This window comes from Gouania willdenowi, chromosome 14 (assembly GCF_900634775.1).
Source record: "Gouania willdenowi chromosome 14, fGouWil2.1, whole genome shotgun sequence".
NCBI lineage: Eukaryota > Metazoa > Chordata > Actinopteri > Blenniiformes > Gobiesocidae > Gouania > Gouania willdenowi.
In genome coordinates this window covers 19976091-20003141 of record NC_041057.1, presented here as the reverse complement: position 1 = coordinate 20003141, position 27051 = coordinate 19976091, and the positions used below count along the sequence as shown (strand labels likewise).

At 38.7% G+C, this 27051-nt stretch overlaps 1 protein-coding gene across 2 annotated transcripts in view; it reads left to right on the top strand.

Moving 5' to 3' along the window:
* The window catches only part of LOC114475608 (roundabout homolog 2-like), a 111517-nt gene that overhangs the window by 41346 nt on the left and 43120 nt on the right, over positions 1-27051 (top strand). Inside the window, exons 3-7 of one of the 2 annotated variants that reach the window (XM_028466574.1) lie at positions 21624-21781; positions 21881-22001; positions 22101-22239; positions 24789-24925; positions 26921-26932. In XM_028466574.1, the coding sequence (XP_028322375.1) occupies positions 21624-21781; positions 21881-22001; positions 22101-22239; positions 24789-24925; positions 26921-26932 (567 nt within the window). The remainder of the gene's footprint in view (positions 1-21623; positions 21782-21880; positions 22002-22100; positions 22240-24788; positions 24926-26920; positions 26933-27051) is intronic. The other variant, XM_028466575.1, reaches the window with a different exon arrangement.

The following is a 27051-nucleotide window of genomic DNA, read 5'->3' as shown; positions in this document are numbered from 1 at the left end:
CAAAATGATACTATTATTCAGGCACAGACACTATACTACTACTGTACGACCCATTTTGATTAATGATGCATTGTTTGGAAATGAAATTGTAGCAAAGAATACTGGGAGGGAGAAACATGATTATATAATGTATCCCCACTGTAATTTTAAGTACAGCTGCATAATATTTGCACTTGCTGATAAATGGCATGATGTCATAGCAGAGTTACATTGCATTTCCTTAATGGTTTAAATCAGACATAGGCAACTGGTGGCCTGGGGACCAAATACAGCCCTTGGTCTAGTTGTGTTCAGCCCCCAACAGAAACATAGCAAATGACTAAAAGACAAGAACAAAAGTACACAAAATGACTCCCAAAACACACCAAAATAACACAATATTATAGGGATGTCCCGATACAACTTTTCTCACTTTCTTTTTTTTTTTTTTTTTTTTTTTTTACCTTGTCTGCACATGCTTTCGAAGGTTAACACTACAAGAAGTGCAATCTTTTGACAGCAATGCATATTTTATTATTGCAATTAAATAAATTTATTTATTTCATTGCATAATTGTGACCATCACCAGCCCTCCCTAGGGAAGGGTAAGAAATACTTTATTAAAGGGAGGATGTAAAAAAGAGAGGGCAGTGTTACACCAAGGTGAGGGGTTGGAGGGGGGTGGGGAAGTTAGCAGGGAAGAGGGATACAAGATAGGATATGGAATGGGTGAGGAATAGTTTTAAGTGATGCGATGTGAAATTGTGGTTGTGTATATTGTGTTTATTGTTGTGTTGTCAAGCCAGTTTGGTGACCAGTGTGTGGTTTAGGAATAATGGTGGTGGCTGTGAACAGAGGAAGAGGTGAGTGGAAATTCCATAAAACAGGTATTTGGGAACAACGTGTCTAAGGTTGAGCCCAGTATGAGTGTTATCCCACAGCCCAAGGCCAGTGCATCCATGACAAATGTATTTCCAAGTACCGCCACTGCAAGACCAAGAGCCGCCCCCGGGCCCGAAGAAGCAGTCAGGCCAGCAGCAAGAGCAGGCAGCCTAAGGGCCCCCGGCGACCACCCCACGGCCAAGCAGTCCCCCGAACGCCCCCAAGATCCCAAGCCGAGAGGCAGCCATCGCCCCCCCATACACACCCGAGAAAGCCCCAAGGAGCCAAGGACCCAGCGCACCACGCCACCGATCCCACCCCCAACCCCCAGACCCCCCACCCCATCGACCCCCCCCACCCCCCCACCCCACCCCCGCGCCCAACCCCCCGAGGGGAGGGCCCAGAGAACTCCCTGCCCGAGGCCCCAGCGGAGGAGCCGAAGCCCACACCCAGCAGACGACCAGAACCGCGCCGAACAGGCAGCCAGTGGGCACCCGCCGGCGAGCCCAGAGCCAGCAGGGGCCCGACCCCAGGCCAGAAGGACCCGGAACGGATGCAGCACCAGGAGCAGCCCGCCCAGGGAGGACGACCACACCCCAAGCCGCATAAGGCACCAGGGGGCCGCTGGGAGTCTCCCCGCCGGCCCCCAGGCACCCCAACCTAGCCCCCCACGGCGCCCCAGATCACCCTTCACTGATGCCGCCCGCGCCACGAGCTTCAGTTCTTTTTTTTTTTTTTTAAAGCCAGGGCCCCCTCAAGGGCCAAGCCAGACCGCCCCGCCGGGATGTGGCCCCCTATTCCGGCCCCCGACACCCTACCTCACGGGGCACTGCCCAAGCAGGGGCCGCACCAGTAGGTACGCAAGGGCGCGGCACGCGCCACCCGCCCCGAAAGACCCCCGCCAGGACCGGCCCGGCCAGCAGGCCAAGCACCCCGGGCCCCAGGAGCACCCCCCGGGACCAGGACCCCCCAAGGGCAAGCCCCCGGGCCAAGCCCCCCGGGACGCATCCCCCACCCCCGCCCGGGACCCGGCCACGGCCCAGCAGGACCGCACAGCCCCGGACAGCCCACGGCCAGCAGCCCAGGGCCCGCCGCCCCCCGGACAGCGCCAGCCACGGAGCAGCGCCCCCCGCCGGCCCGCGAGCAACCGGCGATCCCCACCGCGGGGACGGAGGCACCCCAACGGCACACATCAAGTGCGGGACAGCAGCCCCCAGCCAAAGATGCCCCGGACCCACCCACCAGTCCGCAAACGGCAGGATAGACCCACCAGGCGGCCGACAGCAACCTCCACCACCGGAACAGCTAGCGCCGCCCCCCAGTAAACAGCATCACCCCGAGGCGCCAAGCAACCCCGCCCCAACCCCGGCGAGGACACCAGCACCCCCCCAGCACACCCACCCCCCAAACCGGCGAGGCAGGCCGCCCCGGGCCCGCACACCGCGGGGCCCGCCCCCAAGGCCACCAGGAGACAAAGCAAGCACCAAGCCACACCCAAGGGGGAGAGGCACCCCCGCGCCCCACCCGGCCGACACAGCCCGGAAAGACCCCGCAAGGAGAGACCCCGGCAAAGCCCCCCCGAGACCCACCGCCACGCCCGACCGCACCATCTTGATGTGCTTTTGCTCTATGCAGTGGCCCAGCCACCAACAGAGGGGCCAGGCCCCCACCGGAGAGGCCCAAATATGTGTACCAACCCACCACCCTCTTATGGTGCCTCTCCATTCCCCAATGGAGAGGCACTTCCCGATCCCCTGTGTGAATGTGTGTGTTTGGTGAATGTATGGGGTGTAATTAAAAGAAGGGGGATGGAGGGGAGCGGTGCTCCCCCTCCAGCCTCTGTGGATTTATGTGTATGTGGTGTAATAGGCCGGAGGGTGTAAAAGATGATACACCCTCCGGGGGGTGACATGTTGAGATGCGATTAAAATTGGAGGGATTAGTAGGGCAACTAGAGGTGGGAGGGCCGCCCCCACGCCACTACATAGTAACACAGGTGGCGGCCCCCTCCTCCCCCAGCCCCACCATCCAGCCCCCCAAGGGTTGGGTATTGGTGTGTGGTGCATTTTGTGAGTGAGCCAGACCAGCTGGGAGTGGGGTGAAGTGAACATGTAGGAGGCCTGTCCAGTGTGAGCCGGGCCCGTCCGCGTGGCGGGCCACGCGAGAGGGTAGATGGCGCAGACGGGCAAGTGGCACTGCGGGCCCCGGAACAGCACAGCCGGAGACCCCCCCCCACGGCACCCCCCAGACCGCGCCGGCCCCGCGGAGCACGGCGACACCCCCCACCCCCGGGCACAGCCAGGCACCAACAACATCCCCCGGCACCCCAGGGGGCGACCCCCGCCGCCCGCCGGCCCGGAGCAACGCCACCCCGCCACCAAGGGGAGCGGCCGAGCAGGGGGGAGGCCCATGCCCGCACCAGGGCCAGCACAGGCCCACCCGGCGCCACGATACAACACTCTCCACCGGGAGGCGGCCCCGGCCCCCCCGACGAGAGAGGACGCCATCCACCGCCAAGCAGGGCCATCCCGCCAGCCACGGACCGGCAAGCCAGAGTACCGAAGCACCCCCAGCCCGGAACCGCCCCCCCACACCAACGGCGCCAATAGAGCCCCCCCCCCCCCCCCCCACGGAGGCAATCCCCGACGACCCACGCACCGGCACGAGACACCCCCCCGACGCCAGCACACCCCAAACAACAGCGGGCCCAAGGCCACCAGCCCCGCCCCGCCAACTTTTCTCACTTTCGATACGATACCAATATTGCAGCCTTGTTTATTGGCCGTTATCCATCCGATACGATGTCAGCACAAATCATACATTCTTTTATTACTTATTTTATAGTGTGGAATATTAGAAAAGGATCAAGTGATGTTATAGCTACAGTATTCTACAATCGAGTAAATATAATATATATTGGAGATTTTATATGCAGTCCGATAAAATATAATATTCCTTTTCTGGCTGATATATATACACTATTGGGTCAGGACACCCCTACAATATTACAAAACAATAACCGAAATACGCAAAAATGACCCCAATACAAAACTGTAAACATAAATAAAATACACAAAATGAGTACAAAAACTTTTAAATTACAGAAAAAGATACAAAAGGATAACAAAATTACACAAAAGAAAAAAAAGGAAGAAAAGAATACAACAAAATATGCACAATTAATAAAAAAAACACACATATATATATATCGCAAACAAAAACACATAAGAGAAAAATACAAACCCTTTATCATTTATTATATTAATGCTTAATTAATGCTTATTTTTCATAGTGTGTGGCTCTCAGATCATACAATAATCATACACTTCTGTGGCCCCCACTGTAAAATGTGCCCATTCCTGGTTTAAATCAACAGCCTATTTTTATCCACCCATGTTTTCTTTGTTATGTTACAGTAATCTCTTGGCAGAGCAGTAATATGTGCCTGTTTGAAAAACAATAAAACAATGAAGAAAAAAAAAAACAAACAAACTACATTTAATATGAGACAGCGGCCGTGCCAATAATGTAAAGTTTAAAGCCAGTATGAATCAACTACAAAGGCTGTGCTGTTTGGTGTCCTGGACCCACAGATTCCCAGCTTATCATGTTGGTAAAGTGAGCATCATGCCAGTGGGCTGCTGCTAGCCCACTTGGCAGCCTGGTGGCTGTTGCTCATCTGTCCCCAAGCCAGTGTGAGCACATCACCGATCTGGACCAGGATTAAAGGACCTAATACTAGCAGCTGTGCTGAGATTAGCTATGTCAGTATTTACAGTTATTTTGTCCACCAGCACACCACACACTGTGCTCAAACAACAAACACTGATATTTTAACTATATTTGGTACTTTTCAGTTTAAAATTGACTATTTTTTCTTTTGTGTGTAAAATACGTGATGGGAAAGATTCTACGTTTATAAAAAACACCCATTCCAAACATTTGTGAAGCTATAGAAGGAATAGAATAGAATAAACCTTTACTGATCCCCATAGGGGAAATTCACACATTACAGCAACACCATAGAATAGCAAAAATAAACAGTATGAACAAAAAAAATAAATACCAACATAGAATAATAGTGCAAATATACCACTGTGGGATGGACATAAATTACAAAAAGATAAAAAAAATTAATAAATAAATTGTAAAAATAAAAACAAAACAACAATGCCATAAAAATTGTATCAATGTGCAAATGAAGGAATGTGGTTGTTACAGTTATAGAGTTAAACAGTGATGTTGAACAGTCTGATGGCAGTGGATTACAAGTTACTGTAAGTGAGTTGCATTAATGGCTACTTGTACTTTTTTGAGTATCTTTCAAAATCAGTAATTTCACATGAACTTAAGTACGTTTTAAAAGAAGATAAGTAATATATTTCCTTTCTACACCCAACCATTAAAGTAAATTATATGTTTTTTGTTTGTTTTTAAAATGATCAACTGATGTTGTAAATCTACAAAAAAATGAAATGACCAGACAACAACATCATAGCCAACCGACCAGATTAAACGTAATGCACGGCATGATAATGAATTACAATTATGGCGTAATTGTAATTGTAATTTTAAAAATATGTTTAATTTGTAAATGATTTGAGATAACTCTATGTACAGTTCTACACATATTTAGTCAACAATCAATACAATATGTTTCATATCAAGCGTTACCGCATTTTACCATAAATAAATAAATAAATAAATAAATAAATAAATAAATAAAGGGGAACACTGACACAAAAAAGGCTCAAACGCCTGCACAAAAAAATAATAAAACCTATATTTTCAGTGATTAGGAAACCTAACAAGGTAATTAATAGATAGGAAATAAATTAGATGATAAATATTAGTTTACAGCTGATTTAGGACCTGTTATCATAAGACATGCTAACAGAAGAGGAAGGCTAACTTTTATTAGGTAATTTATTTCAGGCTTAGTAATTGTGTTTAATTGCAATTGAGAACTTCATTGTGATTAACTTTGTGAGGATAAAAAATAATTGTAATGTAATTGCAATTCGAAAAAAAAAAAAAATGCTGGTCGCTGTAATCGTAATTAAATTGTAATTGAACATGGATGAAATGAAAATGTGATTGTAACTGATAAATGTAATTGACCCCAACCCTGGTAACTAATAACTTACTATTTAATTGAGCCACTTTTTACTTATATTTGAGTATTTTATGTATGACTTACTTGTACTTTTTCTATTGAGTAACTTCTACTTGACTAGGATATATCAGTACTCTGTACACGTCTGGCTATACGACACAGATTGCTATCAAGGGGGGAGGACGAGTCGTATCAAATTTACTCCAAGTGTGGGGATGGCTTTCCTTTTCCTTCGTTTTCTGAAAAGCTGTAGAAAAAGTAGAAATAAGTGGAGAAGACGGAGGAATACTGAGGAAGGAAGGATGAAGTGGGGGATTATTCACTTGTGAATGTGAATGTCTGCACATTCGAGATGTCGACGGACTGTGTGTGTGTGCGTGTGGGCGTGTGGAGAAGTAGAATGTGATTGTGTTTGCCCATGTACCTCCCAGTGTGTGTGTACCTTCACCCGCGAGTGCATGAATATGCATGCGTGTGTGTGTGTGTGTGTGTGTGTTGACTGATCACCATATGATGGGCTATCACATGCAGGAAGATTGGACTTATTCCCCATGTCATTTTCTTTTTTTTTTCTTCATGGAAATGTCATGTATAAAATATTGATGCCATTTTCTGAAGTGGCACCATAGTTTTTCCGTCTGATGGATCGTGCGTTTTAATCTAGTTTGATGCTTCCTGCGATTGGAAGGCGTAGAAATGAGTGGTGGGAAGGTGTTGGAAGCACCAGGGTCAGCGACAGCCTCTGACAGCTGCTTTCTTCCCAGCACAGGAGAATATGTGCGGGGTGGCCTTGAGATTACCAGGGGCGGAAGGGAAGGGGGGGGCGGGGTGGGGTGCGTAGATGTGATTACAGAGATTTGGGGTGAATAATCTTCTAAGCTGCTCAGCGAAGCGTTGGCGGTGGGGGTTGGGGTGGGAATGAGAGGAGTGTCATTTTGCTGAATGACATACCTGAATCCCAGTTTGATTTTTCTGGATTTGACTCATGACATTTAGACGCCCGAGTGGTTAGTTTTTTAATGGAAGATGCATTTAGAGAATTGGTCATGTAGAATCACTAAATATTTTTGAATACAAGATGTATGGTGTCATTTATGTTTTTTAAATGAAAAATGCATTTGTGAGAGTATTTAGCACCTAATCGTACAGGGAAGTAGGTACATGCTCATCATTGGGGGGAAAAAATGTGTTTGAGAACATAATCTTAATCCAAGGATATTCAAACGAAAAACATGCTCATCTGATGTCCTTTGGTCAAAAACTGCGTTACACATGAAGTAAGCTGCATTAAACAGCTGAAAGGCACTTTATTCATTACTCATGTGCATTCAAGACTTATTTTATGTTTGTTTTAAAGACTAAACATCAGTATGGAATTTTTATGGAATTTATTGTCAATTAAAAAACATTTTTGGTAGATTACTGTACATATTTTTAAAGCAGTAGCCCAGATAAGTTGAATAAAATGGCTTAAATGTATTGTTTTTTTATTGTTAAAAAAAAAAAAAAAAAAGGATTTACAGTTTTCAATTGTATAAATATCTATAAGGCAATGACAATAACATAGATGAACAATTACTCTGAATTAAAAAAAAAAAAAAATACATGAATAATAGGGAAAAAAAAAAGTTTAAAATCATCTTAAAGTTAAAGAAATGAACGTTTCTTCTATTATTTTTACTGATATATTGAGTTTATTTGTCTTGAGTTTATTTGTAATCTAGTTATGCATGGTATACCTGGTACTTAGAGCTATACTAACATGCAATACACACCAATTACACTTTCAATTACTTGTGGAATTATATCGAATTTACATTTTGAAAAAAAAAAAAAGCATATGCTACGAATAGAAATATACAAGGTTTGCAAAATAAAATATATATAATTTTATAGTTTATGTAAATGATAAATGATTGAATGAATACATACATGAATTGATAAATAAATACTACATACTAATACATAACCTTCCTATTAATGGGTAATATTTAACCAATATCTAACCTTCACTTAAAGTCAATGAGACCTCATACATTCTTGTTGATTTCTCATTTCCACTGTGTCTTTATATCTTCCTTAGTTTAAATATGCATATTCCCCTTTCAACCAAAGATAAACAGATTAAATTATTGTACATATCTAGACATGAGCGCCGTGGGATTTTTGCTGTTTTTGTGAACAGAACAGGTGCACATGTTATCTTTTATTGCATGTACTGTATATCAGTCCCATCTATGTGTATAATAGGAGTTTGAACACAGACTAAATCTACAGGGAATGGAAGATAATCAGAACCCTTGTTAAATAACCTCAGCGGTAATCAAAAAGCCATGTATTTTCTGTTCGTATTGCCTGTTCACCAACCTGTGAGTTCATCTGCTTACATCACACAAACCATGTGTTCTACGCTCACATTCGACCATTTCAGTTCATTTTTTCCCCATTTTTCAGATCAAAGGTCAAATCAGTGCAATCAAAGCAACCAAGCCTACCATACATTATCAGTTAATGTGGTAGCATGACATTACCATATTCATTATTTTGCTTTTGTGCCGAATGCCAGGAGTAATAGCGGAGCTGTGACTTGATGCGTAGCTCCTAGTATTTATTCACATGTCTATGCATATATCTATATATGCTAGTTCAACATGTCTATCTGTATTAACCTATGCTGGGTTGGATTTTTATCAAAACAACATATATGGTAAAGCTCAGTGTTACCGGTGCTGCAAAATAAAGACATAAAAGGAGAAAAAAAGCAACTGCAGAGAGTAAAAAAAAAAAAAAACAGATTATGTCCTTTAACCACTAAAGGTCTGCTAGGAGAGCTCATTTAGCTTCTCTTAATTCTCTCGAGTAAAGGCAAGACGTAGCAGTGAGCAAGATTTCTTTCAGAGATGAGGGTCTGTAAGTAAGCCCTCTATTCCTCGGCGACCGCTGCATTAGTCAAACAAGGCAAATAAAATGCAAGAATCTGATCCCTGACTCATTTTCCAGCCCATGCCGCATATACCCGCAATACCGCTGTAAGGGTTTATGATATTCATGGGCTTTCAGAAGAAAATCCCATCCTTCTATTTCTGTATGTTTCCTTATTTACGTGTTTGTTAAATACGCAAGAGGAAAGGAGGGACAGAAGACTGCGATTAATGAGGTGGAATTGTGCACTCATGCCTGGAAAATTGTTATTTAAAGCCATGTTCACTGTGTTTTATAATGTGTTGTTTCTGGATTTGCAGGTGTACACAGATGAGAGTGTTGGATAGCAGAGGAGAAACAGATTTACATAGGATAGTCTGAGAGATAAAACACTGTGTTCCTGTGAAGAAATGCATAGAGACAGGGGTAATTAATTATAGATGTAGAAATGCAGTCTGAGGGAATGCTGTTACACTAACTAGAGGCAAGGAAAGTGCGAGACGAGGCAGGAGATGGTCCGACTGTAGCGTCCTTTGACTTCAATTTCCATTACATGACAAGAGCGAAGAGGTTATTTAAGCATGACAATGGTAGGGGCTTTATCGTGAACTCGCCATGGTGGTTGAGTGGCTCATAACTCAAAGGCCAACGAATGCATTACAGACAATTCCTTGAGGTGCAAGTGTAAACTCATTCAAACAACACTGGCCACGTTTACATGGGAGCTTTAATTCAGAATAAAAGTTAAATCCTCTTTAAAATGACCTTGTTAACACTTAATTCCGGATGCAAATTTAATTCCGAATTAAATTTAAATCCGAATTAGGTGATTAAAATTCCGAATTAAATAATTCCTCTATCTTCTAAACGTTTAATTCCACTTTATGTTAATTCCGGTCATTTTGCACATGCTTGGCTAGTTGTGATGACGCGCTTTAACGAATTAATCCAAGCTGGCAGCCCGGACTAGAGCCGAGACTATTTATTTAATAAGAACCTGAGAAGACATGGATGTAATGAAAAGAGTGGATGGACGGAGGCGTAAACATGTGGACATTCACGCGGACTTATTACGCACACACGGACATCGGGAAATGGAACAAGCTTCGCCGGACAGGTGATTCTAAAACCTGGAGACGGGTTAAATGCGTCTCCGTACTGCTGCACAGGCTGTGATATCACCAAGATTATCATTGTACTGGTTGTTAGAGCTACTATCTTTACCAGAGAGCAACTACTTATTGTTTATTGTTTTCCGTAGTTTTACCAGGTTTTATTTACCGGTGATTAGTTCTTATCTCCTTCTCCTGCTCCGTGAACCAAAGTGAAACCGTGTTATTGTCGAGCTGCTGCTTCAAAACTACAATAAAAATAAAAGTGAAAACACTTCTCATGTGGTCTTGGAACCAACAATAAAACGTTTGTTGTGCGTTTTTTCCCGATAGACGCGAATACGCCACATTCGCCCCCTGTCCAATCAGAACCCTACCCAACCTTCAGACCTAAAGAGGATTTGACAAAAGCCGAATAAATGTGTTTTCCATGTAAACCTCAATTTAGAATTACTATTTCCATGTAAGCACGAAGCAAAACACTTTCATTCCGAATAATTTAATTCGGAATAATTAATTCCGAATTAAAAGCATAATGTAACCGTGGCCATTGTAAGCCTAGTGGTAAAACAGGGTTGGGGTCAATTACATTTTTCAGTTACAATTACGTTTTCAATTACCCCCGTTCAATAACAATTCAGTTATGATCACAGTGACCAGCATTTTTTCCAATTACAATTCAATTACAATTATTTTTTATTCTCTGAAACTCAATTAAAATTACGTTGTGAATTACTTACATCAACCATAATTTCTGAGCCTGAAATAAATAACCTAATAACAGTTAACCTTCCTCTTGTGTTAGCTTTTTGTTAGTGTATTTTATGACAGACATAGGCAACTGGCGGCCCGGGGGCCACATGCGGTCCTCAGTCTAATTTTGTTTGTCAGTCCTGAAATTGTAACACAGGAAGTTGGAAGTTACATGAAACCCAATATAACATACAAACTCCAGAAACACAGAAGACGACAGCAAAATGCACAAAATGTCAACCAAAGTACAGACAATGTTAACAAAGACACAATAAACAACCACTTAAACACAAAAGGACAACAAAAACAACATATGCAAAAGCCCTTCAAAGATACAAAATTCCAATGATACAAAGAAATATAACAAAAACACACAGAATGACTCCAAAAACACATAAAAAGACATCAAAAATTGACCATATTGACAAGAAAATAGATCAAATGACTACAAAAACACACAAAACATCTAAACACTTGAAAAACACCTAGAAAACAAAAGGACTACAAAGACCAAACCCTTTGTTTTTTTCTGCATTAATGCTCAGATTGGTCATTATTCTAAATGCTAACATAAATGTTGATAATGTGGCCCTCGGATCAGACGATCACATTTTTGTGGACCCCGCTCTAATAGAAGTTGCCCATCTCTGTTTTTTGATAACGAGTCCTAAATCAGCTATAAAATAAACTACAAACATATATCTATCATCTGATTTCTTTCCTATCTATTATTTACATAGTTAGGCTTCCTAATCAAGGAAAACGTCGGTTTTAATATTTTTGGTGTGGGCATCCGAGCCTTTTTTTGTGTCAGTATACCCCTCGATTTATTTTATTTTTAAATGGTAAAATGTGGGAAAGCTCAAGCTTATTAAACATAGTTTAATAATTGTTAACTACAAATGTGTAGAACTGTACGTAGAACTGTATCATGGTTCCCCAGTTTAGCAATAAATTATAATTGACCATTTTTATAGCATTTTCATGGCAATTACAATTACAAAGTCAATTATCTAAACTCAATTACAATTTAATTCTGATTACGACAGCAACAGATTTGTAAAATTACAATTATAATTACGCCATGTTTGTACACGATTACAATTATAATTGACTCCAACCCTGGTGTAAAATCAAGCTTTTTGAAAGTTTGAATCGTGGTTAAAAAAAAGGAATTAAAAACTGCTCATAAGTAAAATCTTGTATTTATTTTGTAATTTTTTGCATGTGCTAGCTAATGTCACACAAAACTAAAGCTAGATTTTTCCTCGCCAAAGGCCAGCTCATATTTCAACACACATTTATGTCTCGGCTCCACAGTGACGCTAATGAGAGCAGCCACTAATGATGCCGAAAACGCAACACAAAGTGGCGTGAGGTTCACAAGCAGTCTGATTATATGGTTGGAGACTGCTGACCTCTGTTACCTTGCCACCAGATATTGATGTAGAGATTTACGCTGCATGGTCTCAAATATTTAAAGTAACTTGGGTCAAGAAATTAAAAAAAAAAAAAAAAAAAAAAATCATCAGCCCAAGCAGGAAGAGAAAATGTATTTGAGAATAAGTTTAATTTAGATTCAATAAAGTGTTTTTTTTTTACTCTTTGTTGATATGATTAAAATGCTTCTGTATGCTGGCTACCACATTATTTATGTAAAAGTGGGTTTTAATTACCTCATGTTGTGTTGTGCTTTCAGGAAGTCAGAGTTATAATAGGTAATGTAAGTCTGCGCTGGGCTCTTTGCCTCCAGGGATACTGTGTAAATGCTCTTCATCTCCCTGTTGATCGGAGTCCTGACTGATTGCTGATGACTTTTTTAGGACACCGACATGCTAAGTTATTTATTTATTAAAAAAAAAAAAAAAAAAAAAAAAACAGTCCGTAATGCAAATTGTACTCTTCACTTGACTTTTTTTCTTTTTTTCCCCCCATTGCCTCGATTGTGCGTCAGCATATCTGTCTTTGTTTGAGTCTGTGTCTCCAGAACAATGGTGATGTGTGTGTGTTGTGGTCATCAGCCAAGATGGTGATAGGAGAATGTGTGTGCGTGTATATATTGTCAGTGTAGGTTTTCTGTATCTGACAGATATGGGACATCCTTGAACGCCGTTATGAAAGTGACACACCCCTACAGGCTATATCATGTTCAAAAAGAATCTTCAGCAAACTTCACAGGAAATCACTGACTGGACACTGGATGATGATTGGGAATAAACACGTTCGTAAGCATTTCAGCAGCACATGCGGTACATAGGAACCAATATTTAAGTTTTTATTTAGCAGGTTTGTTGTGTGTTTTTATTCTTCACATCTTCTCTCCATGTGTCCCCAAAGGAAGCAGAACCATCTGGTTCCTGTAACAGCTCACAGGGTTAGCGGTTTCATCTTTCCTCTTTGCTCATAGAATATTCCTTTTCTTGTTGTCTCTATGGTGTTACTTTATCTGTGATGGCTGTCTTCTTCTTCTTGGTAGGTTTGTGATGTACTGTATGTATGTAGCAGTTTTATACAGAATACCCAACCACGTCTCCTCAGAAATGTCTATTCATCAGCTATAATATCGTAGTTACACATATAGATAACGCATTTAACACGAGGAGTGTGACGATATCTCGATATGGCGATATATCACGATATTTTATTATTTTTATTTTTTTTCGCACGATCGATTATTGACATGCTCGTGCTAAGTACTGATTTTTAAATTGTTTTTAAGATTTTTTTGGGGGGGATTTAAGATTTATTTTATTATTTTCAAAACTTTTTCTGATTTTTCACTGAAATGTGCTGGTAGGTCTTCACAGAAATGTTGTGACTGTTTGTTGAAGGAACCAATATATTGTTAACTGGAATATTGCACTATAATGGTGTCACTGGTAAGAAAGACATTACATTACATTGGTATGTTGACACTTATTTACAGAAATAGAAAATCATTTTCTATTACACTAAAATAGTGTCACTGTTCATAGGACACTTTTTCAATTTATTGTCTTTCAGAGATATGAAATAAAAATTGTATTTTTTTCACTTAATCTTTTTTTTTTTCTTGTTATGTCATAGACTATTGTAGATTGATTTCTGACCAATATATCGATAATCGCAGTATTGCCACATCGTGAGATAATCGTTATTGTGAGCTGTTTGTATCGTATCGTGAGGTACCCAGAGGTTCCCACTCCTATTCAACACTGTTTTAAAAGTGAGGGTGTTCTACGTCAACTTAATTAAGTTTAATAAATTAATTTACTAAAACCATGATTAAGCCGTTATTAAGTCAGGGATACTCAACATATGGCTCTTCATGTCTTAATTTTTTTATTATTATTTCCCCAGAAAACCTAAAAAGGGGAAACTTTTTAACACCTTTTTACCTTTTTTGGGCCATTTTGAAACTTCCTTTGTCCCATTTTTGCCCCTTTTCCCAAAAAAATTACACTTTTTAGTTTTTTTTTTTCAGATTTTAGCTTCCTTTTTGCCAATAGATAACCCTTTTTTCTCATTTTTGTCCATTTTTGCAAGTTCTTTAACCCTTTTTTTCCACTTTTCATCAAAATAAGCTACCTTTTGCACAATAAATAAACATTTTTGCCCCCTTTTCACTATTGTTTGTCAAATTTTGCTCATTTAAGCTACCTTTTGCCATTACATACCATCTGTTTCCCTTTTTTATCAATTTTTTTTGCCACTTGACTGCTTTTGGCCCATTTTATTCACTTTTCACTCTTTTCTTGCCACCTGTTACCCATTTTTTGTCATTTCATTTACACTTTACTCATCGCTGTTAACTCTTTGTTTACTTTACTGTGATTGGCTTGATCACCATTCAATCAATCTAACTGGACCAATATGTTTTCAACTAGGAATCCCTCTGTAAAAAGTGAGGGGGTTGAATTTATTTTTATTTTTTGTGTTGCATCCCCCGCATCCCCCACGGGTGAGACGCACCTGGTCGGGTGTGAACTAACAAAAGAAAGAAAAAAAGAAAAGATGTGAACTATATTTTAGCTAAATGTTAATGATAAGTAGGAAACCTTGATAACTGTTTCAGAGCATCTTCAGACCTGTGTTCCCCAATCTACCTTTGCCACTATCTCAAAAAATGAGGATGTCATGCCTTGAATGGTCAAGTGCCAATGATGCATTTACAAAACAAATATTTTTACTTCTGTGGTCCAAGCAAACATATTTTCCACTGTATTTAAAAATGCTGAGAATTCATCCATGCTCATGGGCGCTGTGTTGCCACTCCCCACCCATCGTCAAATTTTAATTGCACCTCATAAATTCACCCACAACTACTCCCTCTGTTCGCTCTTATCTTTATAGCATCTGAGCGTTGGGACAATTCCCCCCTAATATTCTCTCTGGATGTCATTACAGGCATAACAGGATTCATTCCACTGCATAATAGTAGCAACACATAATAACAAAAGCTCCATCAAAATGGGACAGCGCTCATTCTTCTTTGTCCTGTCCTCCCTAACCCCTTTACCCCTGTATGTTCCCCTCACTCAGGTGTAATGATACGTGGTTTGTTTGCTTCCTTTTTCCAACTATCACCATATGTTGGTTCCACCTACCACTTTCGTTTATAAATGAAAATTATGTCTTTTTATTCATATCTAGGTCAGAATTGATTAAACAAAAACAAACAAAACCAATGTACATTAGATTTACGAATTACGAAAAGGAGTTGTTTTATCGTTAAATGCAGAAAAGAAAATATTTTTGTAGCTTTGGCAAATTATCTAATTAATGAGAAATATCAGATAGTGCTGCTTTTTTTCCCCCCTTTATTTAAAGCTGCAGTATGTAAGTTTTTTTCTATCTTCATTTGGTCAAAAATCCATCCTAGTCTAACAATTCTACATACTGCAGCTTTAACTCACTCACATAAACAAGGAAGCCCAAACCCACAAGTCAAGAAAACGACAGAACTGATATCCACTACCCGCCATGTCCAGACATTAAGAGTCTTTAGGCGCCAATAAAAGTCCCTACTAAGCTTTGTGCCAATCCATGATTTTAATTTTGACATAATTTTAAAAAAAAAAGGAGTTTCAGGTTGCACTATATTTTTAGATTACCGTCTTTTTTGAAGGATATACAACACATTTCATTTATGTATTGACTTGTTGAGAAATGAATTCATTTCTTTAAATTGTATTTTAAATTGATTGACAATTCATGATTGCACACTACTAGTTACGTCTTCTGCTATAGCATCCTATGACTGAGTCAGTGTTATTAACACTTGTTATCAAACGTTGTTAGAAGTATATAGTATAATAATATCAAAGACATCAGTGTTGGTATATTATGTTTTGTAAAGAGTAGAATAATACCAGGCGTTGCCTAGTCTGTATTTTTTCTTTGCCTAAAAGAATACATTGGGTGTTTATGAGCATGGTAATATTATTATTATTAATAATAATAATAATAATAAAATGTTTTCTTTTCCTTTTGAGTCACAATTACTCGCATTCATTTCTTGTGAAAACATTGAATATTTTAAGCACTAAAGCTTTGTTGACGATCATTGCAAGTAACCAGAAATATTATCTTTACCGACACACATTTATGGTGATCATATAATGTTGTATTGTCCCCCTCGTCTATATATTTTTAACCACCCATTGTTTCATGAAATGAAATTCATTTACAAACTTAATTCATCTGATTTTTATTTTATTTTTTTCTTTTGTAACCAACAAATGAGTAAGTACCCTGAATGCCTTGTTTGAATAATTGAACAATAGTCAATCAGACAGCATCAGCCCAGCAATATGAAATAATTGGCAACCACACTTCACCTTAATGAAGCCGCCAAAGGATTTTCACATTTCACAATAAGAGATTAAAATAATACAGCGTCTTAAATGAAGAAATCTACTGTACGTGGACATTTCAATAGGAACAAAGGGGCGGGGACGGAGCAGCTAATGTAGTTTGGGTGGAGGAGCGTGGAAGAGCTGTCAATTTTTAGTGGGGTAATGCATACTGTCAGGGCGTAAATGATGCACCGCCATATTGAAATATTTAGACACCCCAACCTCCCACTCTCTTAGCTTTCCAAATTTACTGCACTCTATTACAAAGAAATTGTGCATAATAAATTCACTGACAAATTAGTGAGACACAGTTTATCATGTCCACCATCATTCAAAGTAAAAGAATACTCTCTACATGCATTTTACTGATTGTTTTGAAAGATAAATGATGTTTGAATAAAGAGTATCAATTATTGTCACATGATTATGAGGCAATTGATTAAATGCACAGGGAAAATACTACATTTGAGCTCAAATAAGTATCATGTGGTGTAATTTTGACAATTTTATTCCATTTATATGCTTTAAAAAAAGACATTGGAAGCATTTTCATTTTGATTTGTGTTTACACTGTTTTAATAATTTAGGAACTACAGTAGTGGGATAGTTTTTTTTTTATCAAAGATGTTTGATATTAGCTTTTTGCCGATATTGTCCAACACCAAATTTTCAAATTAAATTTTAACCAATGCTGATATATGCAAAGACCCTCCTCCCCCACACCTGATTTAGGTCACATTATGTATTATCTCCATTTAAACAACAGGTTAAGGCTACTTTCAATGTGTTGCCACCCGGGATTTATTAATATATATATATAATAATAATATCAATGCATTGGATTTTTATAGCACCTTATTTTGGTCACACATCATTTGTGCAAAATAAGGATACTTACTCAACTTTATTAGGGGTGTCCCGATCCGATATAGACATCGGATATCGGTCCGATATCAGCCTGAAAACGAATATTGGATATCGAATTCAAATTTCCGGTTTCTTTTTTTTTTTCAATTCATTTTTTATTTATTTTTATTAAATTGTAGAATACTGTAGATATTATGTTGAAGGTTAAAATTCATGTAAGCAATTGGTTAAACATTCCACATTACAAAATAAGTATTTTTTTATTAAAGAAAAAAAAAGAAAAAATGTAAAAGTATGCATGATTCATGCTGATATCGGATCAATATCGGTATCGGCCGATACGCAAGGCTGCAATATCAGTATCATATCGGAAATGAAAAAGTTGTATCGGGACATCCCTAAACTTCATAGTGGAAACAGTGCCATATTTGTTTTTATTATGTTGTGTCAAACAACAGCACTTTAAACAGTTTTCAATACTGTGTTTTTTTTCTTTACTCCTGTATGTATCTGTATTTTTTTTGTATTATTATTATTTTTCATTTTGATCTTTTATTTATTTTTTTGACTATAATGTGTGCACTTGTATTTAATTCATATTTAATTAACAGTCTTTTACTTAATTATGTATGTTTTCTTTTTTTCTTTCGTTCCTTCTTTGTTTAGTGTTTATTCTTTTCATTTGGAATATTTGTCAAGCCTCTGTGACATAAGTGATTTCCCCCTGGGATAAATCAAGTATTCCCGATTGTGTCTCTGATTGTCCAAATCAGCTTTTTCATGTGTGAGCTTAGCTTGACAAGCCTCTTGGGAAACACATCATACAGAAACACCTTCAGTGTGACAAGACATGGACAGGGAAGTGTTTGTTGGACTGGATGAACACAGTGTTGCTATGACAGAATGGCTAACAAAGCGTACAGCATGGAGTGAAAAGCAGCCAGGCATGGCTTTGCCAAAGAAGTGTCTGCAACTAAGTCTCATTTAGTTTGGCTTGAGTGTGATTGACAGCATTGAAAAAAAAAAAAAAAAAGGTCTCTTTGGGGACTTTAAACCTACACGTAAAAAATATAATATCAAGTTTTACAACTCTCCTTATTCAAACTTTGATTTGAAAAAAACTTAAAACTAGATCACTTTCAATTTCACATCCCACAATGCAATGCGTGAAAATGTCAACAAACGGTTTCTTTTTAGCTACCGAACTCAAAATGCCACTCACTTTGTTCTTGTTGTTGTTGTGTACACTAGTTAAAATCATTTATTTTATTTATTTATTCAGTTTATTTCCGACATGGTTACATTCACTTTTTTTACATTTTTTTTTTTTTTTTTTTTTGTACATGCCGAAAAAGGAGACGAGAGAAGCAGTTTGCTTATCTAGGTCCCGTCCTACTCCTCTGTTATTTGTGAACGGATCGGGTTGAAATTTGATAGCTACAGTATAATCTATGGATGTGTATGCATCGTTGCTCGGAGCCCGATTTTTGACTTGGGGCCCAGGAAGACCCAAATAAGCCACAAAAACCAAAAAAAAAAAGTAAATTTCTCATTTATTTGTGAGTCAAATATTACGACGGTTGGTGGTACAGAATCATTTGCACATACAATATATACATTTCCAAATGTATGGGAACATAGTCGTGTGATATATTATTTCAAAGGGAAATCAACGTAGATTCAAATTATGACTCGCACAATTAAATTTTTTGGCAATTTGTATTAAAGTTGTTTCCTCTTTTAATTGTGAGTTAAATATTGCGACGGTTGGTGGTACCACATCATTGACACATACCAATATATGAATGGGGCCCATCACTCCTTATGTGTCAAGGGGTCCCATTTTTCAAATAACGACTTCTCCGTTAATGCTCGTGGAATCTGGCTGTAATTTGACCTTTTTGTACTCGATGGAACCAAGTCATTTGACTGAATTCTCAGGAACGTGTTATGAGATGTTTCTTGGGCCCGGCCATAGTTTATCCAAACTTGTTGAAGTAAATGATGTTCTATTCATTGATCTATGAGGCATGCATTATAATTTTATAAATAACAAATATTTCACTCAAACATGTTTTGACTGAATAAAAATGAAACTTTTGGGAATTGTTAATTGAAGGTTTCTCATGATTTTTGATTTTTAACTTTTTTTTTTTTTTTTCTCAAATGAGCCTGCAGCTCGAGTTTTTAAATTTAAAACAGCTTGTCATAATCTATTAATGCAAAACGGATGTACCTTACTCTGTTTATAATCTCTATTTTTAACTATAAGCCCAGTAATAGGATACAGTACAAGTTATCCCTGTAGATACTTAAAGCAACAATGTTTGAACCAATATTTGAAATAACAGTTGTGACAGATTGAGGGACTTTTGAAGCTCTAACCTTTCGACACCACCGCAGTTTGCCCAAACATTTGTTCAAAACATATAAATATGGCTTTTACAGACGGCGTTTGAACTTTATTTTGATATGTTTGCTTTGAACGCGCAAATCAAGTCCAAATATGCCCGTCATGGATAAAGTTGTTGACAACCGTGAAAGAATACAAATTTAAAGTGCTTATAAACAGAATTTTAACGAACAGAATGTGTGTATATGCAGCAAGATGTTAATGAAAGTGGCATAATTCAGCTGCTGCGCCTTATGCAGCTGTCATCGTTTTAAGCTGCTGGGTGATTTTTTTTAATTTTTTTTATTTTGGCTATATTCCAGTTATTTATTCCTCTTATGAAAGCAATGAAAAGTTTTATAGATACTTTAAAAAAAAGTTGATTTTAAAAGTTTCAGGACAAGCAGGTTATTTGCACTATGCAGAGGTGGACAACTTTTACCTTGACTGAAAGTACAGATACTCCAAAACAAGTAAAAATATCTCAGTAAATAAATTACTTAAGTAAAAGTACTGAAATATTTGAATAAAAGAAATACTTAAGTATTGAAAGTGATTATCATTATATGTGCAACACTGACATTTTTATAGTAATACACTGCGTGATTTCTCATTAACTACCATAACATTTAGGTTTGTGTTTGTAAAACCACATGAAATAAACCAAATTACAATTATTCACAGCCAACAGTTTACTTTTTAGAAAACATTAAGCATAGACCTGAGGTTACGTGATCCTCTGCAGTTTTCCTAACTGCAAGAACCAAGGAGACTCCAGTTTTTGCATGTGCTCCCTGAACCTATGGAGATTCCTCTAACATTGTGTTTCTCAAATGGGGGTATGCGATGGAACTGTAGGGGGTACTTGAGAGAGAGAGAGTGGAAAATTAACAAATAAAGTGTTGGGCTTGGTCCCACCCCAGGCGTGAGATGACTGGAAATGATAAAAACTAAAGCGATAGATCTATTCAGGAGCCACTAAATGTGTTTTTCAACCTTGTGGGATCGCCTGAAATTTCTGAAAAATGAAAATAGATCTTTGAAATTTTTAAAATTACTATTTTTTTTTTTTATTATTATTATTATTATTAAAATAATGCACAATCTTAAACAAGCGTATCTCTATACTTTCACTTTGTGAAATATAAATCTAGTTCAGCTCAAATATGCAGTAAAAGCAGTAAATATCTGAGCTCAATCATGATCAAAAATGAATTCTAGAAAAAAATATCTTGGTGGTGGCCAGAAATTCTTGATATCAAAATGGGGACACGATCCAAAAAAGGTTGGAAAGCACTGCACTAAACACTGTTTCTTTCCACTTATTTACAAAGTGAGATTCTTTAAAATGTGTTATCCCTCATTCATTTCAGCATCATGTTCTATAGTTGTTTTTCAATAGTTTTCTTTGCAAAATGTTGTCGTCGGACGAAGGGGTGTAGTTGGATTCAGAAATAAGAGAAAAGGAGGTACTTGAGCCCAAAAAGTTTGAAAACCACTGCTTTAACAGCCTAAAAGTCCACATGTTTATTGAATTATGGTGTGGTTTCATACTGGTTTTTATGTCTTCTCTATATGGAAGTGTTTTTGTGTCGTTTTTATGGTTTTAAATCAGTATATCCAGGTTTGGATTAAAGTCTACCACATGTGACCAAACATTACATTTATCTGCTAAGATGTCAACCATGTGGTTAAATTCAGTTACTAATGCCTTTGTATTAATGGCTGTAATAACCTCTGCTCCTTTATTTTTTGTCTTCTAGTTTTACGCGATGACTTCAGACAGAATCCACAGGATATGGTGGTAGCAGTGGGTGAGACGGCTAATTTTGAGTGTCAGGCTCCACGTGGTCATCCTGAACCAACTACCTTCTGGAGAAAAGATAAGGCTCGTCTTGACCTGAAGGATGACCGAATCACGGTGTGTTAACCTGAAGGCTGGAGGCATTTCTGTGCTTCAAATCCCAATGTTTTCCCAAATCCACATTCATCTGTATCGAATAACTCCCTTCCCCCTCAGGCTCGTGGAGGAAAGTTAACCATCTCAAACGCTAAGAAGACTGATGCTGGGATTTACGTGTGCGTGGCGGCCAACATGGTTGGAGAGCGAGAGAGTGAAAAAGCTCACCTCTCAGTGTTTGGTGAGATGTTTTCCATATATTTTCATCTGATGTTATTCTGTGATTTATTCAAAGTAAAGGTTCGATATTTAGATTCCATTATCATATTCTCACATGCAGAAAGGCCCATGTTTGTGCAGCGCCCTGTGAACCAGGTCGTCTTGGTGGACGAGGGTGTAGAGTTCAGGTGTCAGGTCCACGGTGACCCTCCGCCCACGCTGCGCTGGAAAAAAGATGATGTGGATATTCCTCGTGGCAGGTGAGGACTCTGAATTGATGGGTAAAGCAAACGCCCTCAGTTTCATGAGAATGTGCAATGATGTTGTCTGATATTACAGTGGTTAGGTATAGCCAGGAGGTGGATTAGGACTACTACATTATCATTGGACGCCATGTAGATGCCGTATTAAGTCAGTAATGCTCCACATATGGCTCTCTGTCTTCATTTTAATTATCATTCCCACAGAAAACCTTAAAAAGGGAAACTTTTTAACCGCTTTTTACCTATATTATATTATTTCAGATTTTAGCTACCTTTTGCCAATAAATATCCCTTTTTTCCTTTTTTGTTTCTTTTTGCAAGTTTTTTTGACATCTTTATCCCTTTTTTGTCCTTTATTAAATTGTTTTCCACTTTTCATCCAAATAAGCTATAAATACCACTTGTTTCCTTTTTTCCCTTCATGTTGCCTCTTTTTGTTCCACATTTTTTCCCTTTTTCACTATTGTTTGCCACATTTTGCCCATTTTTGCTATTTTTTGCCACATTTTTGCCCCTTTTTCAATATTGTTTGTCACATTTGGCTCATTTAAGCTACCCTTTGTCACTACATACCACCATACTCTTTATTTGCCCATTTTTTGGCCACTCTTGACATGTTTTCCACTCATTTTAGTCACTTCACACTTTTTTCTTGCCATGTTTTTGCCACTTTTAGATCATTTTTGACCACCTGTTTCCATGTCTTTCACCACTCGCTCATCAAAAAAAAAAAAAATGTAGCAGACTGCACCAGCCCACTTTGGGTTGACAGTGGAGAATTAACGTCTTCTTATCTGCATTGATGCTTTATTTTCTGGTAAAGCTGCCTTGTCAAAACAGGAAAAAGTCAGGGATATTTGTACTTTTTTGTTCGGAATTTGTCAAAAAATGTACAATAAAGTATAAAACCTTGTGTGATTTATTATCTATGCTCTGTGATTATTTAATCAAATTATTCTCTTTTATGATCTCACCTAAAAATTGCTGAGAATCATTCATTTAAATGACATTATTGTGGCAGATCGAAACATTGATGTATAACAAAATGTCTTTATAAAGTAATTTATTGTTTTTAACAGACAAACCATTTACATTCCTCTGTATGTGAGACAAGACCCAAGGGCTGCGGACACCTTTAGTTTAGACCATCAGGGGAATATTGACGTGTATAAGTTAGCACATCATAAACAGTAAGAACACTTATGATCAATACAATTATGACACACCAAACTTGTTGCTTTTTCTCTCCTTCAGAAAAAATATAATAGATAAAACAAACCCATCAATCACAGTGCTGTAAATTAGCACATCAAAAATATCATTGTTCATCACAAAATAAAGTACTGTAATCACTGTCCTAGATTATATCTCATTGTTTAAATGTAAGGACAAACTGACTAAAGGTGACGCTTCAGAAATCCTTCACCTGTTAGATGCATGTGTTTACAAGCAGTAAACTAGTAGAAGTAGTTCTATTATAAAGAAGGCTATAGAAGTGTCTGCCTACCTGTGATAAGGTAGTTACCTCGTCGCCCTTTTGACCTCAGTAACCCCCGTCCTACACTCAGTACAGCCTCACCTCATCTCCCCCGTCCAATCCCTTCATTCTTTCAGTAAACCTGTCATCCACCTGGGAAATCTCTATCTGGGTCAGAGATGTGCTGTGAATGGATTCCTCAACCAGAGTCTGGACACTCCCCTCCATCCACATCGATATTCTGCCCACACCATTTGTAACATCTCTTTCGAATGTGCCTTTTTCTCACCCCTTGTGCCATTTCCATGCCTGACTTGTCTCCCTTCTTGGAATCAGTATGGCTGGCTAGACAATTTCACAGGATCTCTCACGCCAAAAGGGACCCTTGAGAGGGGAGAGCCTGACTCCCTGCTCCTCCAGCCATTCTGTTTGTGGCCCCTCTGAGGCGCTTATCTGAACTCTGGTAGCTGAGATGTTTTTCTTTTTGGAACTGTTCCGCTGTTGAACTCAAGTACGCTGCACCAGTAGAGACACAGTCATGCATGGAACATCCCTATGAATTAGTTATTTCTTATACTCCTCAGCTCATTCATCAAATTCAGTTTGTCAGACTCTGCCACTCCCTTACTCTCAGACTGTTTGTCTATTTTCTTCTTCCTTCCGTCCTTTAGTTCCTCTTTATTTCGCTTTCCTCTCTCTCTCACACACACACACAGCTCTTGCATATCCGACACCGCAGTGGGTGGCTTGTCTTTATAAATATTGAAATAGTGGAACAGTCAGGGTTCCAGCTGAAAGCACCTTTCATTTTTCCATGCCTTCATCTCAGCATGATTGCTCTCTTCTTCCAACCAGTGTTGCAGCTGCCTCTTTTTTTATTCCCAATCAAAAACACATCATCTTCTATCTTTAAGAATCCACACACAAGTTTGCACAAGCTCCTTTTAATTGATATGCAATGTTTGTATTTACTTATCAGCAATGAGCAGGTTTTTATGCCTTTTGAACTGCCAGTTTTATGAAATCATCCCCTAGATGACATGATATCACCCCTGCTGTCTCTCACCAGGTATGACATCAGATATGAAAAAGAAGATTACCTTCTGAGGATAAAGAAAGCTTCAGTCAGCGATCAGGGAACCTTTACTTGCTTCGGCGAGAACCGCGTGGGTAAAGCCGAGGCCTCGGCCTATCTGACTATACGAGGTGGGTAACGGCTTGTGGACTCACAAAGCTCATAACCGATCCTTCATTTTTTTTTTTTTTTTGTTTCTCCCAAAGCAGGCCAGAGAACAATCATGCCTTTATTGCCCACTTTATGAGGGTTATTGCCCCCATGCTGAAAGGCTGGGTCTGGCTTCAGCTTTTCTTTCATATAGCGGGGCCCGTGTATTTAATTGCTCTGGATCTCCAGCTAGGCTAGGAAATATGAACAATCTAACAATATTTAAGTGAACTTTTATGACCTCTCAAGGGGGTTTTAATTTTTCATCCTCCCCCACTGACACCACACTGGCTCTCTAACAGCAGGAGGTCGTTATATTACTTCAATGTTAATAGGTGAAGATGCTAGATTCAATCGTTAAAAATGGAATTTCATTTTGTCCGATTGTAACTTTAATGATGAAGCTTTATTTATACTGATCAATGACTAACATTACCTAACTTCCTTATTTATGCTAAAATCATAATGCATTTTAAACAATGTATTCTTCTTTGCTGCTGTATTTATCAAAGTTGGAGCAATATATTGTGCAAGAAAACCAAATATTAAATAAAGATGTATCGTTGATGGTATGAATGGTATTGCAGTTGGGTCATACCCAGAGTAGGTATATCCATACTAAAAAAAAGGATGTTTTATTTTCCAACTGCAATTAATTTGGTATTTTTTTTCTTTTCAAAAAATATCGTATCATTATCACTAGCCCATTATTGCCTATCGTATTTGAACTCCATGTATCGTCCCACCCTAATATTTATGTATGGAAACATTTATTGTCTGCGATCATTGCAAGAATTGATCTTTGTCTTAAATCAGATTTGCATGTCTGTGAAAACATTAGGGTTATTCTTGCTCTTTTAATTAAGTGTGAATCGATACATATCAGGGTTGAGGTCAGTTATAATTGTAACGGCGAAATTGATCATTAATTACAATTATGACGTAAGTATAATTGTAATTGTAATTTTAAAACAAAAATATGTTGCTGTTGTAATCATATTTGAGTTGTAATTGACTTCAGATCATTGAATGTAATTGCATGAAAATTCTATAAAAACTGTCAATTACAATTTAATGAAACGCAAACCTGTGGAATAATTACAGTTCCATGGCTTACACAGACGTAGTTAACAATTATTAAAATATGTTTCAACTTTTCCCACTAATTGTCAGTTCTCCTGAGGATTATTTAATAAAATTTGAAATGGAGGGATATACAGTACTGACCAAAAAAAAAGGCTCAGACACCTACACCAAAAAATATTAATACCAATATTTTCATTGATTAGGAAGCCTAGCAAGGTAACCAAGAGATGAGAAACAATTTAAAGGATAGATAATATTTGTTAGTATATTTTACAACTGATTTAAGACGTGGGTCAAAACTGACCAGTTATCGTAAGAGAAGCTAACAGAAAGCTAACACAAGAGGAAGGTCATGTTTTAAGGGGTCATTTATTTCAGGCTCAGTAATTGTGATTAATTGTAATTGAGAACATCATTGTAATGGACTTTCAGGGGGAAATAATAATAATTATAATTGGAAAAAATGCTGGTCAACGTAATCAAAATTGAGTTGTAATTGAACATGGATAATTGTCGACGTAATTGAAAAATGGAATTGACCCCAATCCTGATACATATACCATAAGATTTTACCATTATCGCTTTATTTAAGTTTTAATTTAACATATAACCATAAAAGTGATTTATCTAAGAAAACTTTGCCATATGAAGTATGTTTCCCATGCCCGCTGTTGTTACCATTGGGTACCATTTTCTCAAGGCTCGTGCCATCACCCGCTTTGGTTGGAGCATTTCCCACCCTTCCTCTTAACCTCATGGATGGAAAACCCAGCTCCATCTCATTCATGTCTGATTTCCATTTCTTTCTTTTTTTTCTGTTCAACTCCTCTGCTGTCCTCTCCTCTCTGTGTTGCGTGTTAACCTCACCCACATCATTGTCGTGTAACCAGCTCGCCCTGTTGGTAAGTAAGAGCTGAACCCATGGTGCATGTATTGCTTTCTCTGTGATCACATACATCAGCAGCAGTATGCACGTACTGTGGTGGCATTTCACAAACACTGTCATCAAACTACGGTAATA